Source organism: Lycium barbarum, chromosome 3 (assembly GCF_019175385.1).
Source record: "Lycium barbarum isolate Lr01 chromosome 3, ASM1917538v2, whole genome shotgun sequence".
Lineage (NCBI taxonomy): Eukaryota > Viridiplantae > Streptophyta > Magnoliopsida > Solanales > Solanaceae > Lycium > Lycium barbarum.
The window spans coordinates 17,412,553-17,434,321 of NC_083339.1; the positions used below are offsets into that span (position 1 = coordinate 17,412,553).

Sequence of the window (21,769 nt, forward strand, 5' to 3'; positions counted from 1 at the left end):
TATTTTAGATTGATTACTTGAGTTGCCATAATGATTCAGTGTATTTATGGCATCAAGCAACATTTTCTAGTGGTGCAGAATGTTTAAATTACTATGCTAAGTAATAGTTATAATCATAATAAACAAAAACATGAACAATTGATCAAAACAAAGAACATAAACAAAGTTTTCTACGAGGACTCCCACATACTTGGTACATTGTCAGGATTCACATAATAAATAACTTGCAAAATACGTGAATAATATAGCATGTCGAGATTAATGAGTCAGATACATTTTTCATTTTATAAAATACTTTTTAGTTACTTAAATAAGGAGAATTTAGTCACAAACATTGTGTATTCAATAAATAATAAGTAAAATAAGGAAAACATTTAATAAGTGATAAAGAGAACCATTTATATGGAAAAAATAGGGAAAGGGTGACTCATTTAAAATAACGATTTACAACGAAGAGGAGGAAAAGGGAAAAATAATTGATGTCCTGTACCTTGTGAATTGTGATGCAAAATGTTTTTGAACATTATGTAATTAGCCGATTAAGCTACCACTTTTCCTAGATTACTTACTTATGTTTAGCATAGATATGTTCAGCTACCTTTTACTTTTAAGAGAAGAAATCTTTCCCTTCATTAAAGTAAAGGTGAATCGAAAAATAATGTAATAATTTTCTTAAGTGTTACACTTAATGCGATAATCTCAATCAACAATAATAATATCTTAATTCTAAACAAATTCAAGTTGATTACATGAATTCTCACAATTTTAAATGTTGGATTTAAATAATACAATAATCGCAATCGACAACAATATATTAATCCTCAACAAATTGAGACCGCTTACGTGAATTCTCACAATTTTAAATATTACGCTTAAATAATACCATAATCTCAATCAATGACAACAATACCTTAATCCTAAAAAAATTAGGATTGATTACATGAATTCTTATAATTTTAATTGTTACAATTAATGACATGATAATCGCAATGAATGACTACTATATTGTAATTCGAAATAAATTGAGGTCGATTAGGTGAATTCTCGCGGATCATATTATGTTGCTTAAGCTTATTCATGCATTTCAGAAAACAGGATAGTTTATGAACGCATTTTAAAATCAAGCGCCAACTTAATTTGATTTGTATTAATATTTTATGATTAGCTAAATTTAAAATTTCAAAATTCAAAGCAAAAGGAAGAAAAAAGGAAAAGCAAGTTAAATGGACCCAATATCCATGAGTTGCTTACATGCAAAGCATGAAGTGCCACATGGGAGTGGATGAGTTACAATTGTCATCATCCACCACCCACATTAACGAATCACAAAGGCGCCAACACGTTCTCATTATACCATTTTTAGCTCAACTAATTAATCCCTAATTAATCTTTACTAATTCCACTTAAATTTAAATTGAGTACTAAATAGTACTAGTGGGCCCATCACCGGCTCACATGCATGCCGTGCAACTACTGTCAGATTATGGACCCACCAAACCCCTCCACTCGACGACCGAGCCCACTTACGGCCCACTCCTCTTACCTGGCTACAACTCTGCATCCAAAAAGCGGAAAAAATATCAAAGGCGTCATAAATATTTAAACTGTATTTAATTTTTAAAGGTTTACATTTTAGATTTTGTAGTTAAAATGAAATATAAGAGTGTAATTGGAATGGTGCAGTATGTGCTGATACAATTCTTTTGCGCTATTTTAATTAATATAGTGCGTTGATACAATATGTGCTAATACAACTCTTTTGCTCAATTTCAATTACTACAACGTGTGTTGATACAATTTTTTCACGCGATTCAGTTAACACAATATGTGCTGATACAACTGATATCTGCAATTTCAGCAACTGTATGCGCTCATACAATATTTACCGATACAACTAATACCTGCGCTTATGCGTCAATGCAGCTCTAAACTATAGTTAGTGTATGTGCCATTGTAGCAACATTTCATAATTACGCTCTAAATTATGCGATGTATAAAATTTTCTGAAATGAAAAAAGCATAGGCGCGTGCCCTCACGAGCCCAAAAGCGAGTGGACATAAAAACTGACTCCCCAATTCCTAGGGTTCGATTTTTTTCATTATAAAAGACTCTAAAGCCTCCATTTCTCTCTCTCCTTCAACCAAATACCAGTGAAGGCATCTTAAACCTTTCATATTCTCGCTGTATCACTGTTTTCAACCTTTTTTCTTCAACTATTTGCTATTTCAAAATTCTTCTACTTTAGGTGACCCTTTGGCTATAATTATTATTCCTTCAAGAACCAGCAACCTTTTCTTTAGCTCTTCTAGTTTTCTTTTTGGTTTATAAATATTGAGTAGTTTGCTTAGTATTGTGGTGATTTTATTAAAGGTATGGAGAAAGATTTGGATGATTGTGAGTTTTGGCTTCCCCCACAGTTCCTTACTGATGATGACCTTTTAATGGATTTTAAGACCCCCAAAGATGGGAATAAGTTGTTTGGAGGTGATTTTACTTATGGGTTTAACCCGTTTGGTCCTCACTCGGATCTGAGTTCGCCTGTTGGGTCTGTAGTCGGGTCAACTGAAACTGAAAGTGATGAAGATAATGATTATATCACTGGGTTAACCCGAAAAATGGCTAACTACACTATGCAAAACACCAAGGTACTTCTATTTTCTTAGTTTGTGTTTTTTTTTTAAGTTTTGATTTGCTTAAAATTTGTCTTTTTTTGGGAGGGGGGGGATTTTTCAAAAATATACTGCACAACATAAAATATTACGCTACATAGCCATATTTTCAGTTCATGGCATTATACATCATGTATCAACCTTGTATAAAAGTGTATCAATCAGTATTTCTGCTTTTCTGATTTGCTCGAAACTTTTGTCTTTTTCTTCTGGTTTTGTTTGTTTATACACAAATATGGCTATAGTGTGTAAATGTTATTCTTCCCACTACCCATATAGTGTTATTTTCCCTTTTCTTCTTGGTCTAGATTTCTATTTCTTAAATTAGTCTGTTTTTTTTTTGCTTTAGGGTTTGAGTTTGTCAGGTTCGCCACAATCAACTTTATGTGGTTGCAAGAACGGGTCGAGTCGTGGAAGCCCAAACGGCCCATCACAGGTTTCATCTCCAACGGGTATGACCCGACCCGAGGTGAATATGGATCTGCTATATGCTGCCGCTGGTGAAGTTGCAAGGATTAGAATGATGGAGGATTACAACAACAAAGGTGGGCCTGGAATATGGGCTGCTCCACCAAGGAAGACAACAAGTCCAGTACCTGTTGGCCCAAAAAAGCACAACCCGAATCTTGGTTCGTTTAGCACTAATCAGCAACAACAGCTCTCTTACCAGCAATTGCAGGTTGCTCAAGTAAGTGTGTTTTTCTACTCTGTTCACTCCCTTTTTTTTAATTTTTGGGTTTTTTTTTTCGATTTTGGCCAGTCAGCCGAAATTAATTACGGGGTCTGGCCAAAATTACTAGACGTATACGCTATGTATATAATTTGAATATTTACGTATATAATATGTATATTTTTATATTCGTACTTGATATACGAAGTGTGTACATTTGCTGGCTATTATTTTTTTGGGCGGTCCAAAAATGTAATTATATGGCGCCTTTTGTTTAATTTATGCTAATCCGTGGCTAAATGGATTATTCTTGGGATTTTGCTAATTTTTTATGTGGAAATGCAGTTTCAGCGTTTGAAGCAACAACAACAAATGATGATGAAGCAAGGTGTGTTGGGTAATGGAAAAGGTGGATTTAGGCAGTTTCCATTGAACCAAAATCACCAGCAAATGGCTAGAAATGGGGGGACTTTGAACTTGCCAAATTCTGCTTGGCCAACTTTGCAACAATCTCAGCAACAACCTAATCCTGGTTCAGGCACGCGTGCTGTTTTCCTCGGAAATACTGGTCCTAAAAGAGAATGTGCTGGAACTGGTGTCTTTTTGCCTAGACGAGTTGGAACACAACCCGAAAACCGAAAGAAACCAGGTAATCTTTGTTCCTCCCCTGTTACAGTTTGATCCATATTAACCAATTATGCATTAGCATTTTTACTTGAAAGAGAAGATTTAAAATGGTTGGTAGTTTAGACGATGTATTTAGATGTTGAGATGGTCGAGTCGGTCTAAGGCGCCAGGTTAAGGTGCTGGTCCCGAAGGCTGTGGGATCAAATCCACTCTCAACATTACTATTATTTTACTTGATAAAAAAAGTATGAACTATGAATAAAGACACAGTAATTAGTTTCATTTGATCTGTTTTGACTCCGATCTTATTTTTTATCTTTTTATTTTGTATTCACATTCTCTGTAGCTATTTACTGCTGCATGTGCTATATTGGGGTTCAGTTCTGTTATTCTGATAATTTGTTTGGTGTCAATTTTAGGTTGTCCAGTTATATTGCCAGACAGGGTGGTCCAAGCTCTCAATTTGAATTTGGAAGCCATGGATGCTGCTAGTGCTAGGCCACAATCTCAGGTTCGAACCAGTTGTCATAATGGGGATGTCGGTTTCACTCCAGCTACTGGTAATTTTTTTTTTTTGAGTTTTCTTCAATTTTGGCCCGTCGAATGAAATTAAGGATATGCACTAGCAGAAATATACATTACCTATACACTGATTATGTATATTTTATGTATACAGTATGTATATTAGCCTATTTCGTTTTAGTTTATTCCCTTTTTTGGCATTTTGTCTAATTTGTATGATTTTTTTTTTGTTCAGATGGTGGATTGAAATACCGGAACAACATGGCTGTGGCTGTTCAACAGAGAAGAAATCAGAGATCACCGCCAGTGGCGGCAATGCCACAAGAACTCCAACTTCCTCAGGAGTGGACTTACTGACTGAGAAATTATAGTTCTTAGTGGTTTTTGAAGTCTTATTGAAGCAGCAAAAGGATTTGTTTGTTTGTTTTTTTGGGTACTGAAGATTTGAAGAAGTATAGGGTTAGGTAATAGTTGTTTCAGATGGGAGATGATGATGAAAGTCGTTTTAGCAGTTAAACAAATGGGGGCTTTTTTGGTCTAGTATTAGGGTTTATTAAGGGAAAAATAAAATAGTGGAAGGTTGGCGGATATGAGATTTTTCTTTGGTTGATTTTTAGATTAGGTTAATACTAGTAAGAAAAAATAAGATAGTTTTTTTAAGTTTATTAAAGGTCGGGAGATGGAGAAAAAAGGGTTGGCTCATGTTTTGGTTGGAAGAGTTGCAACCCTTTCCATGCTCATATTTTATTGTCAGTGTAATGTATACCTGTCCTTTGGCATATGGTCAGGTATATTTAATCAATAATTATACCATTATTTATATTTATTGCAAAAAATTAAATTGCCTCTAGTTTTGTTCAATGGAGTTCAATTTTTTTTGAAATTTTGTTTCATCAATTTGTTGTGGTGGTGATGGTCAAAAGCAGGGGTATACGGATCGGGTTAGTTTGAATTTTTTAAATATCAATCTAAATTAAGTGCGTCGGGTTTTAAAATTTATACACTAAATTAATAAAATAAAATTTGTGTTTTTTTAGCTTTGGGTTTTTTCGGATTTTTTTCGGGTTCGGTTTTCTTAAAATTTTTGGGTTTTTTTTCGGAATACAAAACATATTGTTTTTACTTTCAATATTTTTTTTAGTTCTAGTAAGATACAATTATATAATTAAAGTGTTTTTTAAGAAAATAACACAAAATGTGAGAAGAGTGATAAAATTATATTAAAATATTTAATAAAAATTTAATATAATCGGTTAAAAAAATATTGCTAATTAATAAGTCATAAAAAAATGATCATAATCTAAAAATAGTTATATATTTTTACTCTATAAATTAATTATGTAAAGCTAAAGAATAGATATTCAATATTATTATCATTTTTAGTGATAAATTAAATTTCTTTTGATAGGGTTAGTGTTGAGTTGGTTTTGATTTGAATTTTATTTGAGTTATTAACATTAGGATATAAAATCTATTGATATGCAAAATTCTAAGTTTAAGCTTGAATAATATGATAATAGATAAAAAATTACGAAAAAATTTAAGAAATATTTATAAATTACTTTACAAATAAATATTTTTATGTATAAAATATTTTAAAAATTGAATACATGTAATGTTGGGTTGGTTTGGTTCGGTTCGATTTGACTTTTTTTAGTTAAAATCAAACCAAACTAATTATGATTGATTTTTTTTTCTGACACCAAATCAAGTCAAACTAAATTACTAGTCAATTTTTTTTCTCAATTTATTAATTTGGTGCGATTACCGGTTTACTTTGTATACTTGCCTAGTCAAAAGTATGAAAAGGGGCCTAACATGCCTAAAAAGAGATCCAATTTCATGTTGTAGCACATGCTTTGGCACTCTGTCTCTTTGACCATAGTGGTTGTCCATTAAGTGCCCTTTCTTTACTTGGTGTCGCTTTCGATGGATCAAATATTAAAGCATAGCCATTTATTTTAATATACACTAAATATTTTAGTATTGGGGTAGTGACAAGCACGAAATAGTGGTTTATTTATGGAGAAATGTGCAATGCTTCGTTGAATGTTGTCTGATCAATTCAGACTTCTTTTTCCAGAAAAGAAGTTTGTACCTTCGTCTTCAATTTTCCCTTTCCCCGATGTTTGCTTTCTTATTTTATTTCACATCGTCTCTTTAACATTATTTAATTGCATATTCTACAACTACGTTTGGTTTTGTATTTTAGCGAGGGTGGCCGAGTTGTTTTTTAGTGACGGTGGTCGAGCCTAATTGCAATTCCATTAAGAGGACGCCAAAACTATAGGAGTAAATTTTTTAAAGCTTCAGTTTGATTTAGAAAACCTTCTTATTTTAATTTAGTTATTTGCTTAGAAGTTAGAATTTACGGGCTCAACTAATGCTGATTCAACTAAAAAGTTTTATTTAGTGTTTTATATCAGAAACGGCTTTGTTCTCATAGTGTCAATATGAATTTTTTGGTAAAGGCGGAGGAATCACTATATTATACTACACCCTCGATGACTATTAATTTTCTCTTAACATAGATATTTATACTAAATCAATGAATGTTTACGTATGAAATTTATTCTCAAGGCCTTAAAAGGAACATTAGATCTGTGCTAGTGTACAACTCTTTCCTTACATGTATGGGTATATGGTGTGTGTACAACTCTTTTCTTACATATATTGGTAAAAATTTACTTGCATTCCTTATTTATGTCAAGTCAATAAATGTGTTATATGTGTTTGTACACATACTTTTAACACTTACTCATGATTAATTAAAATAAATACATACTTCATTAAATTACGTCGCTATAACAAAATCTCTATTTTTTGGTGTAAATGCCCTATATTAATAAACATTTACCATATCACATACATCCCTTTACGGTGTACAAAAGTGAAACATTCCATTCCTTTTATACACTAGTAAATATTTAGCTTGGAGGGAAAGAAATTTGAGGTTGGGGTGTATGTGAGCTGTCAAAGGAGAAAAAAGGGAAGGAAAAAAAGAAAACCGAAAAGAAACGCGTTATTAATTGAATTTAATCTAGGAAGATTTTGTCATGTGTGCCCCCTTGAGGCCTTGACGCACAAACCAGTAGACAAAGTGACCCATCATATAATACATTTATTATCTTTTGTTTGGGGCGGGGTACCTTCACGCGTTTTATTTGGAAGATCTTTAATGAAATCTGCAATTGGATTGCCCCTCTAAGCTTTGATACGTTCATAATGTTAAGGATCGAATTGAGTAATTGGCGGGCTATTGTCCACGACAACATCACACATTTCTTCACTTGGAGACTTTCATGATAATAGCCTGACTATAACTCTATTTCTCCATACATTGGTCCCATTTCTTTTATGTGTTTAGATGGAATTTAAGTTATATACATAAATAATATACTCTCACCATCCCAATTTATGTGCCACAATTGGAATATCGAGAGTCAACCAAATTTTTCTTTCACCAAATTTCTTTATGTGTCTTTTAAATAATTTAAGTTGTTAATAATTGAGATTTATAGTACTTTTACGTAGTTTCAAATATTTTAAATTTATTTCAAAAAACTTAAACCTTTTATGTCACAATCCAAAAACGTCCTGATGGCACCCACGATAGCTCCCTAGTTGGCGAACCATCCCCTTATCCGATTAATCATTCAATTATCCAAAACCGCTTAAATAACAACAGAGTTAATAATAATAAGTCTATGTCATAAATAGTAAGTAAGTGTAGAATACTAAACAATATAACCCCAAAAACTGAAAGTCATCGTACAAGGATTCTAACTAAATACACTAGCTAGGAATATATAAATTTCTGAAATATAAAGATATGTCTAAGAAGTAAAAGTAGACATAAATAAGAGAGATCTCCAAGGCGGCATGGCTGGATAGGAGCTCACCCTCAGATCTGATCAAAAGTAGCCTCGGGCTAGATGTGAGGTCTAGAAGACGGTCCTAGAACACAATCTGCACTAAAAAAGAGTGCAGCAAGGTAGTATCAGTACAAACACTGTGTACTGGTAGATATCATAGGCCGACTAAGATTAGTTCATGCATACAATCGTAAAATCAACAAGATAGACAGATAGGCACAACAACACCTAAACTAATCAAATCATAGGAATAAGATGATATCATATGCAATGCAACAAGTGATAATCAACTCCACCGTAAACATAGGCTAAAGGCCTTGTTCGTACAATAGTCATAACCCGCAGGGGACCCATAGTGTCCATGTACCACTCGCTCCGAAATACACACACACACATACAAAAGATGAGTCTCAATAAATGGTTCTAATCTAGAACCCCAATATGAAACACCAACTCACAGGTAAGCCTGATAACTCAATCAAATCAAATGCCAGTGAAAATACAAGTCACCATGCCATATCAAAGACTTAGATAAATTAGCTCAATTATAGAATGAATCATACAAACCATCTCAAGCAACATAAGAGTCTATATCAACCCCTTTCCTTCCAAAAACAGCAAATACACCTCATGGTTCAATACATAAAGTAACGGCGACAAGCCCACATAATCGGCAAGTCAATAGCAACCTAAGAGCGTATCTATCCTAACATTGTGTCCGAAGACGTAATCATGCTTTCTCCCGTCAATTCTACTATATATGCATTTCACTAATCAAAGTCTAACTAGAGTAAACCCTCAATATGGGTGGAACAATAAGTTTCATGAATAGATTTTTGAATTTAAGAGTGATTCAATCCTGGATTGTGTTAATCTACAATTCTAGATGACATAAATAGTGATTGAAGCAACAATAACCAATTTACCATTCTAAGACTATAACCTACCATGGAATCTTAAAGAGGAAGGGAATAAATCAAGATTATAGGTTAGAACTTACCCAACAGATGATTTATCCAATTTCCTTCAAGAATCGCCTCTCCTAGCTCTTAGAATTAGGTTCTAAGTGCTTTAGACTAATGATTTGAAATTAAGGCATTAAAAATAATGAACTAGTCCCGTTGATTTGCCACGACAGTCATAAGGATCGCTACGGCGGTCCCGCCCTGGCGGTCGAGCCATCCGCCATGGAGGAACTCCACTTAAACACAGGTCTTTGCCATAGCGGGCAAGATTCCGCCATGACGGTCCCGCTTTGGCGGTACTGGGCTCTCCACGGTGAGAACACCAACAACTAGATTTTCTGTTTTTTCACAAGTCCATATCAAAAACCTGACATCAATCCGAGGCCTCCCGGACACAAACCAGATATGCACATACTTAAAAACACACTACGAACTCACTCGTAGACTCGAAATTCCCAACGGAAGTCTAATTCACCAAGTCATCCCCCGCACAGATAAAATCGAGTTTTCAACCAAGTACCTAAAACACAACTAAACCATCCACCCCACCAAGTCATAATCGACCCTCCGGACCTTACGAAATCGACGGAATTCTGAAAAAGGCCTGTTTACCTAAAAATCTATTATTGGTCAAACTTTTTCACTTAAGAGCTCTAATTTCCCAAGTTTTGCTAGAATGATAACCTTGGGAATTGGGTCGACAGGGGTAAAATGGTCAAAATACAATTAATAACCGAACGGGTCGTTACATTTTATATCCGAACTCATGGTCAAAGTTTAGAAGTCTGAATCACGAAACTCCAACTATGCCACATAAATTGGGATAGAGCAAGTATTTTCTTTTTATGTATATCATAATTAAGACTCCTAAATGACCGTAGTGATAAAAATTATCGGTGTGCACTCAACTACCATAATAGTTATTCTCTCATAAAGTCATTTTCTTTGTTGAAGGAAATTGAAAAATTAGAAAGAAATGTGACTATGAGATAATAATTATTGGTTGAGTGATCATCTGAGAAATCTATCCCAATTTGCCTCGAAGCATTCAACTTTGATAAAGCGCGTAATAGTTTACTTACTAAATGCTCTTGTGTTGAAGATAATTGGGGCTAAGCGATCTTACGCCGGAATCCAATTTGTTGATTTTAGGATATAAACAAAGACCTTGTGAAGCTTCAATGTCAGGATTAGCTTTGGGCCTTTCCTACACTGTTCAAGGGGAGCTGGTTTACCTCCGACTTACGAAGAATCACTATTGATACAAAAAATTATGTTTCGTAATTTCATAATTAAAAATATCATATCAAATAAGTAAAGGTCTAGTTATGTCTTACCATTTGGTCATTAAATATTTTTACAGGCTAGATTTAGAGGCAATTTTAGCATTTGAACTTCATGAATTTGTGGATTCTGGGATAATGACGTCAAGAAAAAGGATGCAGACTCGCACTAATGGAACATGTTGCGATATTTAATACTATGTACTATGTAATAGTGACATTAAGTTACTCCTAATTTGGGCAAGAGTTTAGATGTCAATTTCAATCTCAGTCAACTGCCGTCTTGTAAGTGGGTTACAATTAAACTTTTAGTGTTTGGACTTATTAATCATGCCACAGCTTTGATATTCTCCCTTGCAAATATGTGTTGATACTTATGTACACATTGTTTGGTTTCTTTTCTGCCGCTTTCCCACCTTATTTGAAATTTACTCTAATAATATGGTGGAAAATATCTAGCTAGAAACTTGTATTATGAAAACGAAACACTTCAGAGAAGCTAATTAATATTATTATGAATCATAATAAGGTCCTAGTATACATTATTTGCAGAGTGGGGTTCGCTTTCTAATTTTGTTCCTCTCACAAAGGTTCCTTTGGTCGGCTATCCTAATTCAGACAAATACTACCAGAGTCAAATTGTAATTACTTCATCCGTTATTTTTTATTTTATCATATTCGACTTGTCACACCTCTTAAGGAGCAATAAATAAAATGACAGTTTTACTATATCACTTCTAATTATTATAAATCATCTAAATAATTGAACTCAATCAAACATACTTTAAAAGTTGTGGTGTGCAACAATTCCTTGAAGTATTCAACCCAATAATAAATAATAAAAGTAAAATACGTATGAAAGATAATTATCACTTGGTTTACCAAATTGAACAAGTAAAGACGAAAATTTATTTTTAATATATTTAACAATTAAAAATGAAAAGAGAGACTAGTGGACTGTAAGTTTAAACATTTCCTCAGCACTATTTCTTTTTTAAATAACGATAGTGTCTAGACTAATATAGCCGTTTCTAGTCGTGTTAGGTGCTTTTTCTTAGCAACAGTATGGAATACGGATCCAACTATAAATTTCAAATTTACTTAGTGTGCTAAGATACATACAAGTAGGATGTAGCATTGATAAGCAAATGGAAGGGGAGAAAAAGATAAAAGAAATAAGCTGACGAAAACAACAAAAATATACTAGACAAATGGTTAACTTGCTCATTAAGTAGTTTTCTCTTTGTACGCTTTGTGATCAGATGAATGCAAAATTCTCCTTTATTATAACTTTATCAGCTGTATATAAATCAAAAGAAGAAAAAAGAAAGACTATCTTATGATGCAATATGACTACACATTTGTCACAAAAAGAATGGCTTTGCTTGCGTTTTTAGGGTAAGTTTAAAAGAGTTGCTCACCAGCTATTAGACTTGTTCTTTAAGGTATAAGTTTAAAAGAAAAAAATATAGTTAAGGCTCTTAAATGATCGTTTAGTGAAAAGATGTCGTGTGCAGAGATGCGGGGATATTAATTTGCCTAGATAATTGGAGCTATGCAATGTGACATCAAGCACTAATCCAATTTGTTGATTTTTGGATACAAAGGACTTTATGATTTTTGCGGCTAAGCACTATTGATACAAACAAAAAATTATGGTTCATAATCCAAAACATGATATCAAAATGAGTTTAGAACTTGTTATGTCTTACCATTTGGTGATAAAATACTTTTACAGGTAAGATTCAGATTTCAGAGGCGATTTTGTTATTTAAACTTCATGAATTTATGGATTCTAAGATAATGACGTCAAGAAAAAAGATGCAGACCCGCACTAATGGAACATGTTGCAATATTTAATACTAAATAATATCATTCATATACTCTTAATCTGGGCAAAAGTTTAGAGATGTCAATTTCAATCTCAGACATTGCCCTCTTGTAAGCGGGTTAAAAACTTTTTTAGTGCTTAATCATGCAATAGCATTGATATTTTCCCATTTGCAAAAATGTTGCTACTTTGTACTTTGCCTTAATAATAATATGGTGAAAAATATCTAGTTAGAAAATTTAATATGAAAACGAAAAGCACTTCAGAGAACCTAGCTAATATTATGAATCATAATAATAAGATATTGTATTATTTTCAGAGTGGGGTTGGCTTTCTAATTTTGTGTTCATTCTGTCGCAAAGGTTAATTGGTCGGCGTTCCTATTTCAGACAAATACTAAAAAAGAATGAAATTGTAATCAATGGACTGCCAGTTTAAAATTTTCTCAGAACTATTTAGAAAAGAAATAAAGATGTGTTTCGACCAATTTAGTACATAAGTAAATTTAAGATTTAAATTTTATGAATTTGGAATGCCACTGAATTCAACAAGCATTTGAGTTATATATTGAGTTTGCAATTTTCAATAACAACAGTAAAAAGGGATAATTTGAGAGAGGGCGAGAGTTATATATTGAGTTTGTAATTTTCAATAACAGTAAAAAGGGATAATTTGAGAGAGGGCGAGAGGAATCGATATATGTAAAATAAAAGTTGTCGACGCACTATATATTCAACCCATTTGATTTAGTGGATCGGACGAGTGAAACAACCAGTCAAGTTAATTGTTAAATTGAAAGATTTTTACTTTTTAAAAGTTAGGGTTAAAAAAAATTCCACCTCAACGGAAGTATCACATCAATTGGTTGGTTACTTTGACGTGAAATAATAATAGTTAAGTGACATTTTTATTAAAAAGAAATAGAGGTTTTGAGATAACCATCAATTGAGTGACCGTCTTAGAAATCAAATACTCGTATTTCATATTTACTTAGGAGTCATTTGACCATGAATAAATTTTCATTTTATTTCAAAATCATTGTTTGATTCTAAAATTTCTAAGTCCAACTTGGAGTTGGATTCCAAATTTGGAAAAGCGATCCAAACCTATTTTTCAACTCCATCTTCATAAATTTCAAATGAAGTCATCTCTTCTCTACTTTGTAAAAAATATAACCAAACACAACTCAATCTTCAACTCCAACTTTATAATTTTTTTAAAAAAATGAAAAATATTTGGAATCTAGGGCCAAGCGCCTAATCAATGTGCTGTTTACAATTTAGAAATATAAGTAGGATGTATCATTGAATAAGCAAATGGAAGAGGGGTGGGGGTTCATTTGCAATTTTGTGCCTATTTTGTGCTGGTCTTTAATTTTTTCCCTTCAAATGGGCTAGTCTTTAAATTTTGCCATTTAAAATCGAACGCATCATAATATTCACAAGTATCCAGTGCCCTTAAAAATTTATGCCCTACTTGACATAAATTTGATTTTGAAAGGTAAAAATTAAAAATCAGTCAATTTCAAGGGAAAACCGTGCAATTACTCTGGGTGGTGGTGGTGGGGGGGGGGGGGGGCAAAAAATACTAGACATTGTTAACCGTGCAATTACTCTGGGTGGTGGTGGTGGTGGTGGTGGTGTGGGGGGGGGGGGGGGGGGGGGGGGCAAAAAATACTAGACATTGTTAACTTGCTCATGAAGTATTTTCCTCTTTGTACACGTTGTGATCATATAAATGCAAAATTCTCATCTATTTAACTTTGTCAGTTGTATAAATCAAAAGAAGAAAAAAGAAAAACTATCTTATGATGCAGTTGTTAACAAGGACTGTCCATTTGTCCCCAAAAGAGTGGCTTTGCTTGCGTTTTTGGAACTTATATCATGAGGTTTCTCAATCGTAATGGAATGTGTTTTGTTTTATATGTTCAATTTCAATAGTTGCTCACCAACTAGCAAACTTGTTCTTTATGGTTGTTCGCCTAATTACTAGCTAATGTTTTTGTTTGTTTGGTCATATGATATTCGAAATTGGATTTTGTGTTGCGTAAAACGCTTTTTACTAGGAATATTTTCAAATCTCAGGCTCAAGCACAAGAATTTTTCTATTTCTAAGGATCGATATGTTCTGCTTAAGGATGAAGCTTAACGGGATCTCATGCATCGCATTGCATTCCTTGGTGATTAGAACAAAAGGGACAATAGTCCTTTTGGTCCCTAATTTATTGAAAAATCCTAAATTTGATCTTTATGATATATAACTCATCATATTTAATCTTTAATTAATTAGAATATACATTTTCGATCTTTTCATGTAGAGAGTATGTTGTATTTGACTATTTACCTATAGAACTTTATTACTGTCAAAAGTGAAGCAATAATAAATTTAACATAACATTTGAGTAATTAAGTGGTGGAAAAGTTAATAATTATAGTAAATTTACTTGATACAAAAAATAGTAAATTTACAATTTTTCATGAGTAAATGGATCAGAAATACATAGTTCATTAATTGAGGACCAAAATTACTATTAAAAAAAGTTTAACCTGTAGATATTTACTCCATGCCCAATTAGTTAAGGCATACGTATGCACCATTTTGTTATTTGCACTTTGTCTTATTTCTTATAATGAATTACATCTTAGAGCTTGTTTAGATGACTTATTTTAGGTGTTTTTAAGCCAAAATAACTTTTAACCACTTTTGTAGTATTTGAGTAACATAAAAAAGTGCTTTTAAACCAAAAAAATAAAAATAAGCCAAAAGCCTTAAGTTAGAATTCCTAACGACCTCTTAATCTCTTTATTTTCTTGCAAAATCATAAAAGGACCATTCTTCTAACTATTTCAGGGAAGCAAACTAGGAAAAATGAAATTTAAAGAGAAAAACAAGATAAACTTGATAGAATTTTGCCATTTTGCACACTTAACGTATGCACTCTTTTATGATTATATTGCTCCTTATCTTATTTTATTTTTTATGAATTACATCTTAATCTCTTTATTTTCTTGCAAAATCATAAAAAGACCATTCTTCTAACTAGGAAAAGTGAAATTTAAAGAGAAAAACAAGATAAACGTTAAAGAAAACTTGAGAATGAATACGAAAGTTAAGAGTGAAAACGGAATATGAAGAGAGCTAGGCAGCTCTTACTATCTCGCCACCCCCTCTTCCGCACTATATTCTGCTTATATTTACTGGATAAAGAAATGCTTATTTTTGCGTGTTGTTTTATTTCTCTTGGTGTAACAAAATTATTGGCGAATCCAGGAATTCAGTAGCTTTTGCTCATACCTACATATGTATTAAAATTCTATTTAATATTTATGAATGTTTAACTATGAATCAAATTATTGTATATTAATTTAATATCGCTATACCAATTCATAAATTTCAAAACATGAATCCACCTTTTTATGCAATGGCTAGTTGGTAACTTGATTGGCTGGGAATTTCCTTATCAAGTATTTCTAGATTCTGGAGTATGTATTGAATGTTTAAAGATTGACGTCATCTTTCTTGCTTCCTATTTGTCATGCCTTTATCCACTGATAGCTAGTGCATTTGTAAATTCTTACTCGCACCGAATGTTTACACTAAATCAATATAACTTACTGTAAAGTAATTTAGTGGAGTGAATATATACATTAATTAATCATGGTTAATTGATGTTATTGTATATTCGAACACATGACATGCTTTCATTGGTTGGGTGTACTCTAGTGCATTCTACTATGCCTTTTTTTGAACTTAGGAAATTTTGAATGATTATTTTTTATACAAAGATTAGACAGACATTTAGTACCGACAGAAGGCAACCAATTTCAAGTAGATAAGGAATGTTGCCACCATGGATGAAAGGAAAAATAAAAAATAAAAAACATAAAAAATAAAAAGGAAGACCAAAAAGGAAACAAGAAATCTAAAGCCACTGTCGATCGAGATATGATGTGCTCTTGAACAAGAGATTTAACAAAGTGAAGGAGAGCACTAAGCGGGGAAGTGTAACACTGTATTTTTTCATTCATTCTTAAATTTCACTTATCCTAATTTTCCCTCACAAAATAATTAGTCGAAGAATATTCTTTTTATGTAAGGAAATCGTTAAAAAAAAAGGATAGGGAGTAAATTACAAAAAAATCCTACACCCGAAACAGGTATTTATTCAGTAACTTTCTTTTTTTGGTTAACAAAAAAGAAGCTTCTTTATAAGCTTGCAAACCAAAGCAACTACGGGTGCAAAATGCAAAGAGTCTAGAAGAAAAAAGAACAAGGTACTGCAAATTTTCAATTTCTCTTTGTTTGAGTGATAGGATCCAATCGAAGGCACTATGATCTGTGGACTCTCTAAGATCCTAAATGCAATGAAGAACAACAATGGGCCTTTTGGGTTATGTTAGGGCAAAGTTACATATTTGATCGTTGGCCAAAAATTATTACAATCACTAGTCACATATACAAAAAATATACACCAGTCATGTATATCCCTTATTGAGAATTTGGCATAGAGGTACCTACCTAGTGAATAATTGGCCATTATTTTATTATTGGAAAGATCAAGCCCACAGTGGTGTATATAGCTTAAAACCTGACAAAACATAACCAAGTGGAAAAAACCCTTAAAAAAAGGAGAAAGAATCGTATCCTCCTCCTCAATTTGCTTCATCGACGAAGTTCCTCTCTCTCTGTCTCCCTCAAACTAGAGTCCTAGTACACTATCAACATTTCAGGCTCCAAACATGCATTAATTAAACAAACATTTTTCAACTTACAAGGCTACAAGACACACGGTTTTCATCATCCCCACTCATACAAAATGCATACATCATCAACGAGCAAGAACTTCAAAAGTTTGAAAATCCTTTGTTGACGTTTGAATTTTTAAATCACAAAAGGTATTGTTAAATCGAATGAGTGTTGTTGCAAGAGCTTGAAAACTTCTTTGGAAAGCTAAATTTGAAATTGGAGCTCATTTGAAGAAGATTTGGTTTGGTTTGGATTTTTGTGATTATGATGGTTTTATGTTTTTGTATATCTTCATGTATATCCGTGTGTAATTTGTACCACACGTATATAAGTGTATTTACCCTTGTATATTCATGCATCTCATGTATATCTTCACTTATTCATGAAAATCTATGTGATATACACTCATATACAACATGATATACGCATGTCGTAGGTGTTGTCTATTACAAATGTAGCAATGATATACGTAGGTATACAATGATATATACGTTATTATCATGAAATTGTCTGAACTTGTGATATTGAATACTTCATGAATGTGTGCGATTTGTTTTGGAGAAATCTAAATTTTGGAACGGGACAAACGTAAAATTAGGAGTTGAATATTCAGATTTCCTATTTTTTTAAGTTTGTTTGGTAGATTTGGTATAAATTGCGATTGTTTTTTTTGTTGCTATAGTTGTTAAGCCTAATCTTTGGCTAAAGTGGTGCCACTTATTAGCATTGGTTATTCACTTTAACTCTATCTATGAAAGGAAATCCATGCAAAAACCCAATAAGGCTTTTATATAATTGATAGAACAATCTATATATAGAACAATCTTTTAGAAAATAGATTCAAAGTGAGTTCACACCAATTACAACAAAGTAGTTCTAAGTATAATGATATTATGCACCTACAAATCTACAGTTTTGAATTTGTCTGTATCATTTTTATTGTTAATTGTGGATTGTAAATATATCATCTCTTATTTTTTTCTCATTGTACAAAAGTTGTACAACTGGATTTTCTTGAGATTGAGGTATAATTTTTATATTATACGGATTAAGAACCTTGGCCATGAGGTTACGCAAGTGTTGCTCAAGGTGATGATGCTAAAGTTCTAGAGAAGTTATATAATCTGATCTTTTTGAAAGTGATAGCTATATTTGTGTCAACTTATCTCTTACTAGTGAATTTAACCGCGCTTCGCGCGGTCTCTAAAGAAATAATTCTTGTTAACGAATCAATCTTTTCTCTTCGATCAATTTTATATTCTCTCTACAGAAAAGAGTCAAAAATGCCCTTAAGCTATGCGAAATTGAACAAAAATGCCCTTTAGCTATGTGAAATTGAACAAAAATGCCCTCCTTTCATAGTTTAGTCCAATATGCCCTTTTCCAAATAAACATTGTTTTTCTTTTCTTTTTAAACACATTATTTTTATAAAAATATTATTTTTAAAGAAACTTTTTCTTGTTTCTTTTCTTTTAAATCCCTTTACCTAATAAAAAGTGGAAGGTAATTTTTTTCTTCTTAATCTCATTTTATCAATCAAAATAAAATTACCCCATGTATTATTTTTTTAACTAATAATATATATCATATATATAAGAACCCCATCAGTAATTTTCATTTAAATAACGATAAAATTCTTTTTCCTAATAAAATAGGAAATATTCTTATTTCTTAATCTTTTCCGAATTGAAGTAGAATAAGCATTTGATGATAAAAAAATTCTAATAAAATACGAAATATCTAACACAACACATTTAGCACAAATGTTTTAAACATCTACAAATGGATTAGTTTACCAATTTTTTTGAAAATAGTCGGCGTTGAACTAAAGTTAGTAGTTTCTCGGGATACAACAACACAACACTACCAGCACATACATGAAGTTATGAAAATCTTCCAAAGTAGAAGCAAGAGCATTGAGAATAATGATGAGCTCTCTATTCAAGACTGCCCAATATTTTTTTTGCTGCGAACTCAACCAACAGATTAATCGTGGGATGTGTTAAATTACCTTTAAAAGAATTTCTTTATAATTAACATTAGCATATATAAAGTGCTCCATTGTCTTGGCACTATGAATTTACGAGAATAGCTCTAGCGACCTGAAAAAGAACAAAATCAAATATTTACCTACTTCGCACCCAAAAAACTCAGTGAAATAAGATGAAATGTAACAAAAAGGATTTCGAAAAACCAGTAGAATAGTCGTACTAACCAAAAGGTATTGTGGAGTTAAATAACACATTAAACAAAACAGACAGACCTAGAACATTGGAGTAATGCCAGAGCCTCCAGCAAGCGTTCCAAATGCTATGATTTGACCATAGGCTGGTACTTCAGGGATGTGAATGTATGAGTACACTAAAAATAAATCTTTTTAACTAAATAATTAGAATATAATTACAAATGAAACAATGTTAATTGGAGCTTACCCCTTATCTAAATCCCCAAAATATCAAATTTCTTGGGTTGTAAAGCATTTCGGTGAGCTTTTGGTACTTCATCTACACCATCAATCTTCAAGTGTATACCTAGTTATCCAAAAAACACAACCATGGTAGATGAGCATAATCATTTAAAAATTTGTAAGATTATATAATACTACGGGGAGAAAGGAAGAAATACCTTGAATTTGTAAATACAAATGATGATTAATCCATGAAAACGGTAAATATCCCTTTCATAGTTGGGATGAACGTGGGGGGATGCTTAGGAATACTAATTGTGTTTTAATTAATTAGCATTAAGTGATGTTACGTGGACTGATACATGGGTTTGTGGCTTGATTACTGATACTTGCCCTTTAATTCAACATTTAATTTGTGAGGCTTTTTTTAAGTCATTTAGTTAGAAGATTATGAAGAAAAAAATCAAAAAAAGGAGAAAAAAGATAAATGTCAATGGAGGCCATAAAGAGGTGCCACATCATCTTGTCTATGCCTAACTTTATATTATATATAGATTATGTGAGTAATTTTAAGCGTCTAATATTTTCATTAGATTTGGGGGCCGCTCAAACTCTAATTTTAAAATTATTCTGTTATCGAAAATCCGTGGTACATCTTGTATACTTTACGTCATCAACCAGTTATAGTAGGGATGATTTATTATGAGATCTTCATGTAGTACGATCCTCCATATGAATATGCAGGGACCAAATGTTAAGTTTTTTGATAATTTCCTCAACTTTTAAATTTAAAAAATACGATATTTTTCCTTTATTGATAGATAAAACTAGCTCTTCTAGTGAATAAACCGTACTTCATTTTTTGATTGGATACAAGTGCTAACATATATACTACATGGAATTAGCTACGGCATTTGTCGGTAATCCCTAGCTAATCCGTAGCTAAATAATTCCTCGCTAATTAGATTTTCTTATAATCCGTCGCTATTCCGTAGCTAAATGATATTAGCATGGGATTTTGCTGTTTAGCTACGAAATTTTGTCCGTCGCTAATTCCATATTTTCTTGTAGTATATTTAGAATGAATGTTTTTAGGTTGTTTAAAAACTGAATCACGAACTGTGAATAGAATAAGATTCATTGTTTGTCTTATTAATCGTTGTTTGACATATTTACTTATGTGTACTGATTGGGTGAGATTTAAATTTTAATTATTAGCTTAGATAACATGTTTATAGGATTTAAATGCTTTGTTTGTGGTAAATTCAATCATTTTTATTCGAGAACTTATTACATTTGTCCCTTTACACTTTCGTTATCATATTTAATTATATGATGATTTGGTAACCCAGTAACGTAGGTATGTATATCGTTGTGTTTATCAATTTATGTTAAAATATCCAATATTATTCTTGTTCATGTGAGTTGGAATTTTGACTTTTGAATGAAATTATATGAGTTGTTTTTTTCTCAAAAGAACCGAAAATGATCAAAGTATGTTGTCTCATCTGTTGTAATGAGATACCGTGTTGTTTTAGCGTTCATGCTTTATGCCTTTTATCTAGCCTGGAAATTGCTTAAAAACAAAAAATGATATACATTTTTTGAGTCCGGAGCCTAAAGGGTATAAAAATACACGGTTTTTACCAAAAGGGGATGTCCAAAAATTTATATACCAAAAGGGGTATATCGTGGGCTGATCCACGTTATACCCCAAAGTTTTTCACGAAAAATTAAAAAAAAAAAAAATTGAACGCATAACGTGGATCAGTCCACGTTTTACTAAATATATTTGTAAAACGTGGACTGGTCCACGTTTTACCAATAACGTTTTTTTTTTTTTTTTTTTTTTCGAGCACTAAAAATTTAGTAAACTTTTTTTTTTTTGTAACACTTAGTGTGTTTTTTCATACTTTGATCAATAATTAATCGTGCGTGAAGACTCCGAAACGTCAATATTTTATATAGAACATGATATTTTTTTCTGCGTATAATAATGTAGGCTCAATACATCAAGGATATGTAGACGTTCGGATCGTCATTTTAGGGGTTGAAAAGGTGCCCGAAGTAAGTTTTGTTTGAAAAAACTTAGTGTTTTTTCATACTTTGACCAATGATTTGTCGTGTGTGAAGACTCCGAAACGTCAATATTTTATATAGAACTTGATATTT

General features: G+C 32.3%; 1 protein-coding gene across 1 annotated transcript; it reads left to right on the top strand.

The window, feature by feature from the left end:
* Positions 1–2,121: 2,121 nt before the first annotated feature.
* LOC132630589 (uncharacterized) lies at positions 2,122–5,309 on the top strand. Its single transcript, XM_060346159.1, has 5 exons — positions 2,122–2,646; positions 3,020–3,358; positions 3,686–3,989; positions 4,387–4,527; positions 4,725–5,309. The coding sequence occupies exons 1-5, from the start codon at positions 2,374–2,376 to the stop codon at positions 4,844–4,846; spliced, it is 1,179 nt and encodes a 392-aa protein (XP_060202142.1). The 5' UTR covers positions 2,122–2,373; the 3' UTR covers positions 4,847–5,309.
* The last annotated feature ends 16,460 nt before the right edge of the window (positions 5,310–21,769 follow it).